We start from the raw sequence: 11,763 nt of genomic DNA, 5'->3' as shown, positions 1-11,763 counted from the left end.
ATGACAATTCTCATAAATTTTTCTGCTATTAACAAACTGATATGCTTCAAATGAATTAACATTTCAATAAATATTCTATTATTTTAGATGAATTTTAAATTTGTATTTTATCTTTAATAGTTTATAATTTTATATATTAACTTATTAATAAAAGGTAATATATAAAATTTTCTTATTGTTTGTCAAAATAAATCACTTTTTGATTATGAAATCTTCAAGTAACAATTTTATATTTTGATAAATTCATAATCAATTTCGATTTTCTTTGAATTCATTTTAAATTTGGAAGCTAATTGACTCGTTTCAACAAGAAAATCAATTAACACTTAAATTAATTTATAATGCATTATCTATGTTCACTCTAACAATTAACATTTGATTAATTAACATTTAATTCACTACAATTATCTTAGTAATCCAAAAAAAAAAACGAGAAAATAGATGCAATGATTATCGAAAACTATAGTATTTTAAAACAATTTTTATTATTAAAACAATTAATGAAAAATACTATAAGTTTTATCCATAATTAGCGGTTTATTTTATTTACATATGATGACTCAAATTAAATATATAACATTCTATTTTTTTTATATTACTGTATAAAAACTGGTATTTTTTTAATGAATTCTAATAATAATAATGAATTTTTACTAGTTTTTTTATATATTTGAATAAAATCGTGTAGATTTCTTTATTTTAAAATTAATGAAACGAAAATCATTAATTTCAAGTATACAGTATTGTTTCTTATTCGAATATTATAACAAAATTTGAATGCATTTTTAAAACTTTATATAGCAAAGTAATATTTTTTGTAAACACAAAAAAAATACAAAGTTATTTTTAGTTTTGATAGAAATTTCGTAACGTAATTTTTGTAAATTGAGAATAGGATATTTTAACTATTTTATAAACTCATGTATATTGTAATTAGCATTAGTCCGGATTCATTATAGTACGATTTGAAAATTACCGAATACATTTTTTTTATTAAACAAATTCTAATAATAAGTAAAAAAAAGACTTTTTTTATGCGATCTACAACAACTTTTTTTTTAGTTTTGATAGAAATTTCGTAACTGTAGATTGAGAATAGGAAATTTTAACAATTTTATAAACTCATGTATATTTTAAGTTCAGCAAAACCTCACATTGTACGGCTTCCATTAGTCCAGATTTATTATAGTACGGTTTGAAAATTACCGAATGCAATATTTTATTAAACAAATTCAAATAATTAGTAAAAAAAAAACTATTTTATGCGGTTTTAAAGTCCTCGATTAGTACGGCTTCAAGAAGTTTTAGATCTTAGCGAACCCGGTTACCCGCACTAAACGAATTATTAGTAGAATGCATAAATCCTTTGAATTCCCTGATTTAATTTAAAACAACTTTTTTTAAGATTTGATAGAAATTTCGTAACTGTGAATTGAGAATAAGATAGTTTAAATATTTAAAAACTCAGTTATATTGTAGGTACAACTATAATTTGCATAGTAGGGCTTCCTTTAGTCCGGATTTACTTGAGTACGGGTTGAAAATTACACAATACAAATTTTTATTAAAGAAAATCTAATAATTAGAAAAAAAAAGTCTCTTTTTATACGATTTTATAGTCCTCGATTAGTCCGGCTTCAAAAACATTGTCTGATTTTATTCAAAACAACTTTTTTTAATTTTAATAAAAATTTCATAACTGTGAATTGAGAATAGGATAGTTTAACTATTTTATAAACTCATATATATTGTATGTTGAGTAATACCTCGCATAGTGCGGCTTTCATTAGTCCGGATTCACTAATAGTAGTTTCAAAATTACAGAATACAAATTTTTATTAAGCAAAATAATATCAAATTCTAACAATTAGAAAAACACAAGTTCTCTTTTTACGTGGTTTTAAAGGGTAAGCAAGTATGTTAAAATCTCCGTCGACGACTTGTCGCGCATTCGGTTTTAAAGTCCTCCATTAGTCCGGCTTCAAAAAGTTTGAGATATTGGCGAATTCAATTATCGGCCCTAAGCTAGTTATTGCGTTTTTTTCAGGCGTTTTCGTAGTATAATTTAACTAATATATTATGTTATAAAGTATTCAATAAAAAAATATATTTTCTGAATATATTTAAATGATTTACAATAATTGATATCTACTATAATCTATAGGACGTACATTTTTCTTCAAATTTTAATTATTTAGGAATTATAATTAGTCATTATTAACATTTATATCTCTATGAAAAACATATATTTTGTCATTTATTTATTAATGGATATTTTCAACTATTTGTAAAAAAAAAGAATTTTGCGTTTAGAAACAACATTTCTTATAAATTGCAACATATATTATTTAAATGTAATTAAAAAATCTCAGTATGATTAATTAAAATGAATTGAAAAACTATCTAAATTGCTTGCAATGTTAACCTTGAATTTGCAAAAAGTTGTGTAAAAATTGATGATTTTATAAATTAATGAAAACAGGATCATATTATATAAAAAAGATTTATTATAAAATTCAATTATAAAATACGTATAAATATTTAGATTCAAAAAATGATGTTTTTATTTTGGATTCGCCGTTTTTTTGCGTTCCAGACTAGAGTTGCTTGGGTAAATGAGACAATTAATTTAATATAAAATAATCATCATAACACATTTTACATAATCTTCCTGTTCTTAAGTAATCTTCTATAGATTTAATACCATTGTCTTCCTGTCCTTAAATACATCTCAGAATTCTTCCGCGTGAAGAGGAATGGTGCTTCCTGCGTTGGACATTTGAACTTCTCAAGGACGTAATTCAAACGTTTCTCGCTCTTGTTTCCAACGGGCTCCAGCATATTGTTCCAAAGCATGTTGGCTCCTACAAGTTATAAATACACACAGATAAGTTATTTAATCAAGCGAATATTTGTTAGAAAAAAAAAACGATAGAATTGTTGGCTTTCTACCTCTTATCTCGTGCCTTTATTTACATTCAACATGAAAATGTTTCATTAAATCTCGTATCTCTGAGCCCGAATTTCTGTCGAGTTCAAAGGGGAAACGGCGCCTTATCGAACAATTGCCCAATTCTACAGATAACCTCAATGAAGAATATCTACACACTTAGACAAAATACCAATGCTCAATGTAAATTGCCATAATTTTGTTTATATTTTTTATTTGATCTACTTTCTTTTTGAAATTAAACCATATTCACAATATTTTAATTTTTAATTTATGAATTTCAACCAAATTAGAGAAAACATTTTAATTTTTAATATGTTTCAATCCGAAATTTATTTACAAAAAAATATTATATTAATTAATATAAAATATTGTAAATGTTTTGTTTGAAAACGAAATTATAGAAAATAATGAATTTGTAATTAAAAATTTGAAAAATATGAATTTCTTTACGAATAACAGCTAAATTTATTGATATAATATAATATTTGAATTTTATGCCTTGACATAAATTCAATTATCGTTTTTCCGAAAACCAATGACGTGTAGAAAAATTGTTCCATGAAGTTTAACCATAAAAAACAACATAAAAATATAAATTATAGGTTATTGGTTATTGGTTCATTTAAGTCCGTGATCATCATAAGCATTTACAAATTACAACACTACCTCGCACAGTGCGTCTTCGTTGAGTCATATTCACTGTAGTAAACTATAAAATACTACCATTAAAGTATAATTTATATATTGTAATTTCAGTTAAATGACGTATTATTATTACGCCATTATTTCATACTTGCGTTGTACTAGTACAGTGGAACTTCGTTTAACGAGCACTTCGCATACCGAGCATTTCGCTTAACGAGTAAAATAAATTGTAAGAAAATTACTCGCAAAATGTAACGAATTATCGTATAATACATTAATTTATATTTATATTTATCCATTGTATATAAATTAGTCGTTAAAATTTAATTTACTTTTGGCATATTTCAATTGAAACATTTAAATCAATTATAAATAAATATTTTGTTAATTTTTTTTACCATTAAAATTAAATTTTTAGCAAAATAAATTGAATTATTAGAATTTTGAATACTTTTCTTAATTGATGAATAAATTAAATAATTAGAATTTTATCATCAACACAGATGAAATTAAATTTGTCTATTAAATGAATTCTTGTAAAAAATGATTTTAAAGTAGAAAGATTTGTTAATTTCAATATGATTAAAACCATTTTTTTTTATTAAATTTAATGACATCAATAAAAATAACATCTGCAGAGATTCTTAACCAATCAAAATAAAAATGTAAAAATTCAAAAACTTTTGAAAATTGTTATTAGTGTAAATATTTCTTGTAATAACTTTGATAAAATTTAATGAAGTTTATAGTATTAATTTTCAAAATCAACAAATTTACAGCTGAGCAAAGAAAATAATATATTTTTTCAAGAAATTATCTTAATCCATCAATGAATCAAACTAATCTAACTACAAAGATTTTATTTTGTGAAATAAATCTCTTCAACAAATTCAAAAATTAGCTATAAAATTTCTACTTAAAAAATGTTTATAAAAAAAGTCATGTGTTCATTAAAAAAACGTGTTAAACAGATGATTCAGAGAAAGCAATAAAAATCGTGGCTTTTTTTAATGGATTTTTGATTTATTAAAAATCACCAGCAATTAATTATGAAATAATCAGTAATTATAATTGACTAGGTAATAAATATATCAAATATCAAATGTGAAATATCATCAAGTGACTTCTTAATTTCTAGGAAGTTTCAATTGAAAATAAACTTTAATAATAATTTAATTTATTATTTGAAAGAAAAAAAATAATGATGAAAATTAATTTAACAACCTTTACTTTTCAATTAAAAGCTTGTAATTAAAATTGTAATTAAAAAAATGCAAAGTTGCAATTTGTATATAAGATTTAGATGATATTGTTTTAAGAATCTTTAAAATATTTTTATTTAAAGATGTTCAATACTGGTTGCAAATTTCTTAAATTCTTCCTCCTTTCTTTAAAAATTGTTACATCTATATTGTCTTCTTGTTGATGTGTATTTTGCAATAATAAATTAATCTACAACTATTACATTTCGAGATTCTCATATTCATTTTCTATCTTGTTTCAAATACAGTAATACCACGCATAGTGTGGCTTCAAACAGTGCGGATTTGCTATAATACGGTTTGAAATTTGCAAAACAAACTCAATTTTAACTGAACGACATAAAAAATACTATCTAAATTGATGTTTGAAATTTTGTTTGTTTTGACAACCGTACTATAATGAATCCGCACTATGCGAGGCATTTCTATAACTTTATTGATACAATGAAAACTCAGTTCTCAAACAATGTGGTTACCAAATATATCGGTTTTTGAAAAATAATTCTGAACAGAATTTTGGTTCCTCTACAGCAGTGTTCCCCAATGTGGGGCCCACAGGGGCAATTCAAAACTGAACACATCTAGAGTTTAACCGCGTATTATGTATATGTTACATAGGGGACATAAAAATTTCAGAAAGGCTTTGGTGGAGTATTGCACAAAAAAAGGTTGGTAACCACTGCTCTACTATACATATAATCAATCATCTGGGCTTCGACAATTCTCGTGTCGATTTTTTAACAATTCGATTTTCGAATATTCTTTTTTAACAAATTATGTTCGACAACCGAGGTTTTAATGTATTGATGATTATAAACATAGAAAACCAATGATAGCTTCTATCAAAAAAGGTACTTTTTTTTGGTCACGTGTCATGTGAAATTAACATTCAATTTTCTGCGAATTGAAATGTAATGTTTGATTGAATGCAATAATAATACGTTCTGTGTTCGTCGACCGTCACGCGCATTAAATATTTCTTAGTACGTACTGAAGGCAACGTTAATTGCTTGTTAATATCTTTACAAATTAGAAAATTACTTTTACTAATTAACTTAATAATATGGTGTAGTTTCTTATTACATCTATTTATAGTTTATTAGTTCACATGAATTTCATAAATTGTGACTGAAAAATGTACAGATTGAAAGAATTTGTATTGTTAATAAATGATATAAGTGTCTTGTCTTCCGTTTTTTATATGTTAGAGGTTTGTAAATATATAATAAGAATGGTATATTGTGTTAGAAAAAAAGTGTATTCTTGAGATCTTTGAAAATCTAAAATTTTCAAAAGTTAAAAAATATGAAATATCTAGGGACAATATCTAATATATGTCCTGTTATGTCTTTAATAAAAAGATGTAAGATGTAATTAGAATAATTTCTTATATTTTACTTTATTTTCTGTTTTGTAATTATTTCTGTAATTTTATGTTTGTAGCAAAATTTGTATTTTTGATAATTTAAATGAAATAATGATAATTAAGTTTCTAAATTTTGATTCAAATTATTACCTAAAAATAGGGAAATATTTTTTTTATTAATATTTATTAATGAATAGTTGAAACAACCATACTTTTTATATGTAAAATATAAATATTTTATAAATTTTAAGGTAATTACCTAATGCATGTCCTTTTTGTGAGAAATGGAAACAGTCGTGGGTGATATAAGAAATATCTATGACTTCGTCGTATCGGTGAGCTGGATCAGTTTGGGCATTAAATAATTTCATGAATGGTTGAAGGACAACAGCGAAATCCTCCTTTTTCTCGTATCTTCCATCTAAAGCCTAAAATAAAACAAATTGAATAAAACTATATTTTGTAAAGGTGTACATTTAGTTGCCTATAGTAATATAACGTTAAGAAAATAAATACTAGTAGCCTGCCCCCCACATACGAACTCCATAACTTAAGAACAAAATTCTTAAAGCTCTAACTTATTACCGGTGGCAATCGCAAGCCCGACAACCGAAATCCCGTCTATCAAAATCCCGATGTTCGAAATCACGACTATATCGAAATCCCGACTATGTCAAAATCCCGACTACCATAAATAAATAACAACAATTAATAATCTTATTAAGTTTTAGATTGTCGGGATTTCGATATAGTCGGGATTTTGATTGTCGAAATTATGGTAGTCGGGATTTCGATATATTCTGGAATTTGATACAATTGGGATTTTGATTGTCGAAATTATGGTAGTCGGGATTTCGAACGTCGGGCTTTCAATAGACGGTCTTTTGGTTGTCGGGCTTGCGATATTGACCCCTGCGATATAGACCCCCCATTGTTGCATTTGTTTCTTGATAAAGTGTGGTAAAATAAGTATATTTTGAAATTTAAAATTCTCCCGACGAACAAATTCAATTTACGAACAACCCTTTGGAACAGAACTAGTTCGTAAGTCGGGGGATACCTCTATTTAAAACATACTATTTTACATTATAAAAATTACCTACAATAAGATGCACAGAATGTATGGGACAATTTTTAGAAAAAATATTCTATTATATTTCGACGTAATCCTATTTGTAAGTCAATTTTCTATGTAAAAAAAAAGATGCGTCTTATGCTTTGTATTATACAGGTATAGACTAAATAAATAAATCCTTTGTAAGTTAAACATCATTTGATGAAATAAATAATTAAAAAAAAAAGATAAAATTAATAAAACATAAATTATTGTAGTAAAGAATATACAATAATAACATATAGTTTTTAAACAAATTTTAGATTCTATTTGTTGATCCTGAGATTTAGTCAGTGTATGTGTTTATTAAGTTGCCTAACGTAAACAGTAACAAACTATTAAATTTAAAATTGTACTGACCAAGTGCGGAGAGTGTAGTAGGTTATTTTTTTATGACATGTAATTTTATTTACAATCTGTTCATCAATGTAAAAATTGAGTAAATTTATTGGTTAAATAATAATATTTTATTTGATTGTTACATTTACATAATACTTTTTTAGTAAAAATAAAATTTATGTTGTTTTTTTTAAATAGTAGGTACATGAGTAGGTAATTAAGTAGGTACAAATTTAGGTATGGGCTGAAACCCTGCACCAAAAAACACACAGCTAACCCAAAGTTAAGTAAAAAGGCTTCAAAATAGTATTACGCGATGGCCCGCAGACTATGGTCCCATTGCTAGTCAAGTGTCCCCAAAGATATAGTATAATAAACTATTTCAACAAATATTATTATTACCCTTAATTATGTGATTATTTACATATTTTTTTATATTTTCTTAAATTTTAAATGAATATTAAAATAATAAATTTATCAATATAAATTAATAAAAAAAATTGTAATAATAATTGATTTGAACAAACTTGGGTGAGAGATAAGAAAGTTTAAATATAAATATTGCATTTCAAGAATTGGCAATTCGGTCGGTTTTTGTATAATTTAGGTGTGGTAACAAATGGAAACTCATCGAGGAAAGTACAAAGAAACGAAGGTTAATACTCTGATTCTCGACAGAAATATGAACGAAAATGTATTCAACCCACTTTAAAATATACTGCACAGCAAATTAGTCAAATTTACGTCGGTTAGCAAAAGATATGAATCATAATTGCAACACATTTGTTGGGATTTTTAGAAATAAAATACGTTTTCTCATAGTTAACTAAACGTGATTTGAATTTTAATATGGATTTGCAAAAAATTAGAACAACAATATCTATTATAACCCGGGTTCACACAAACAAACTAAACATTAATTAAGCAAAATAGAAATACATTTTAGAATGTTAGTGCATAACATTATATAGTCTAGTCTCTTATTGTGCGGTTCATTTTTGGGTATTTAGTTCCTCGATTAGTTCGGATTATAGTTGTAACCGGACTATTCGAGGTATTGCTGTACTTTGAAACCAAGAAATACAGATTTTTTCTATCAAATAAAATTAGTCGATTAATTTATTAAAAATATATTATATTTTTGCATCAAAATTTTCTTGTTAATTAAATTTGACTTACCAATTGTTCTTCGACTTTTTGATATTTCCTTGCCAATTGCATGATGATAGTCATCGGGTCTTCCGTTCCTCCTTGATGGAAACACGTGCAGAATAATGTATGAACTAATCTACACATCATTGATCTCTTCACTCGTACACTCACTGTTGCATCTTAAATACAAGAAAATCAGTAAATCCACTAACACAAGATTATTTATCAAAATACTATATAATTATTATTAAATGTATTTAAATACATAAGAATTCTCCAAAACAATTAAAAAATAAATTTAAATTAATATTTGAAGATGGGAACACTTTTGATTAGTAGCCAATTGTAACAGTTTTTTGTGCAATACTTTGCATCAATATCTGTTTGAAACCGTACTAATCGAGAAACAAAAAAAACTTTACTATATAAAGGAAAATTGTCGATCATTTTGTGCATAATTTTTTAGAATTTATTTTTGTGTTTCTCAATTGAAAATGAGTTTGTTTTGAAATTTTCAAACCGCACTGATCCGCACTATAGAAGGTGTTACTCTACTTATTTTTGTTTAATTTTTGTAACTAAACATTGATATATTTTCATTTTGTAATAAAATTTTGAAAGGCTTTTTTTTGGAAACCTACATAAATAAAATTGGGAATACATAAATAAATTGCTTAATTGTGTGGATTGTCATTCATGTTTACTGAATCAAAGTTATTTAACCATTTCCTCGTATTTAATGAACCACATAACGTTCTTTCCTCCAACGAAACATTCCATCCTTATGCATTATTCATGCGAGAAGAGGCGGAATCATTTCTACGCGCTGTTCGCATATCGATCAATCAAGTAATTCGCACTGATATTGCACACCGTAAAAGTCGAAACGTTAAAAAACACACACATAAAGAGACGTTTCGTAATACCTTAATATGTTGGCAATGACCTCAAGAAAAAATCTATACTAATGCTCTAAAACCATTTGCGAAACGTGCGACTTGCGAAACCTCCGTTGTTGAGCAAAAATTGAATTGCATATACACAAAATCATATATATAAATATGTGAACTGAGAAGATTTTGCAGTTGTGCAACGCTATTAATTTTGTGTTGCAGTCGTATTTTGGGAAAAGTACTTTTGCATCAATTAGTAGGTCATTATAATGTTTTTGGTCATCTTTCGCAAGAATGTGCAAGTTCTTTATTTATAATTTGAAAGGATGTTGAATATAAACAATTATTGATTACCAATGGCATTAACTGGATGAGAAAGATTTGGGAAGATTAGTGTTGCAATCATGCACATTATTATAGAAATATTGCACAAGTTTTTTTTATATTCTATAAAAATAAGTTAATTACTTTTATTGCAGGTGCTAAGTATTAAAGAGAGTTATAAGCAGTTGTTGCAAAATTAAGTACAAGTCTCATTGAGTTTCTTCATAAAATAATAGTTCCAAATTTCAAATTATGAAAGTTACAGGTTTTTTCTTAATTTTGAAGTAGTAAATATTGATGTAATACTAAATAACAATTCTAAATTACTATTACTACGCATTGGTAATAGGAATTCTGAAGTAATAATAGTTTTAGTTTACAAAAAAGAGAGTTTTTCATAACAAATTTAGAGATTCTTAAACTGTTTCTGTTTCATGTATGCGAGCCGATTAATTCTCTTTTTCCTTCAATAACAATCGCACAGGTTAGTCTATTTGTCTAAAACTATACGTATAGCTTTTATTTTGTGGTAAATTTGCTGCGGGCACACAACAATGGTAGACGGGCTAAATGATGCCCGCGGGCAATGGACAATGACCTCACGAAATAACATATACTAATGATAATAAAATTTCTAGAATAATTTGGTAATAATGATAGCTTACCAATGACTGGAATTAGATTGACGAATGTTCTAGGAAGATTATCCCTGAAGTAATCCAAAGCTAACATTAACTTCCGTGCATGCTGAGGAGGCGATGCTTGCTCTCTATCAAAGCACTGAGCAGAACAAAGATCGTTTGCGCCGAAGAACACAGTGACCATCTTCCAATCATTCTTGAAATCTACACTCCTATCCTGTTTCATCCTTTTCACTAAAATCTTAGCCTGCCTCAGAGCATCAGCGTCAGCAGAAACTGGAAATGCGACGTTGAATCTCGAATGAGCGGATAGCAATTCCCCAGTTCCCGTTGAGTATCCAGTCAGTTTTGGATTAAACTCTTTGATGATATTGGGAACTGTTAGGTAAGTACGCCAACTCTCTTGTCCTCCGGCACACCAAGAGATCCCTCTGTACTCGATCATGGTACCAAGAGCCCAATCCTCCATGGCTCCGTTTCCTGCTATCAAAGAATCACCTATGGCACCTATGACGTCTATATCTCCAGGTCGTAACCGATGCACGCTCGTTGGTCTGACCTTGGATCTGCCCTCAGCAGTTTGGTTTGCACACATGAACGGAACAGATTTTGGATAGTTTTTCTGCTTCCTGTCGTCTGCTTCCATAGGCGGATATTGGATCACCAAATTACCAGTCATCTGTTTACGCAACAACAACACAATTAATTATACTGAATAAAACAATAAAAATTTGAGAATACAAAATTAAATACTTAATTAACCAACAATTTCTCATCAACTAGTATTACGAATTTTGTAATACACAAGTCAAATCTTATATTACCTAACCTTACTTAGTTGCATACTACGCACTTTGTGTATTCCAATTACAATGTTAAGTATGATTTAGTCCTTTAATAGATAATGAGGTTGACTAAACTATCCTAAATCAACTAAACATAACCAAATTTAAAATTTCCGAATATAAAATGTATGTAATTAAAAGTAAATATCACGTTTAAATTTCTTTAATTTTTTTAAAGAATGAGAACTGAAAATCTTACAATAGATAAATGAATAATAAAAAAAAAAAA

At 26.9% G+C, this 11,763-nt stretch overlaps 1 protein-coding gene across 1 annotated transcript in view; it reads right to left on the bottom strand.

The window, feature by feature from the left end:
• Positions 1 to 2,612: 2,612 nt before the first annotated feature.
• The window catches only part of LOC108560373 (phospholipase B1, membrane-associated-like), an 11,099-nt gene continuing 1,948 nt past the window's right edge, over positions 2,613 to 11,763 (bottom strand). The window contains exons 2-5 of the mRNA XM_017917893.1: positions 10,714 to 11,368; positions 8,859 to 9,010; positions 6,486 to 6,654; positions 2,613 to 2,864 (exon numbers count right to left, since the gene is read on the bottom strand). Coding sequence (XP_017773382.1) covers positions 2,698 to 2,864; positions 6,486 to 6,654; positions 8,859 to 9,010; positions 10,714 to 11,368 — 1,143 coding nt within the window. The 3' untranslated portion in view covers positions 2,613 to 2,697. The remainder of the gene's footprint in view (positions 2,865 to 6,485; positions 6,655 to 8,858; positions 9,011 to 10,713; positions 11,369 to 11,763) is intronic.

This window comes from Nicrophorus vespilloides, unplaced genomic scaffold (assembly GCF_001412225.1).
Source record: "Nicrophorus vespilloides isolate i.1.1-1 unplaced genomic scaffold, Nicve_v1.0, whole genome shotgun sequence".
Classification (NCBI taxonomy): Eukaryota; Metazoa; Arthropoda; class Insecta; order Coleoptera; family Silphidae; genus Nicrophorus; species Nicrophorus vespilloides.
This window is presented reverse-complemented; position numbering and strand designations above follow the sequence as displayed.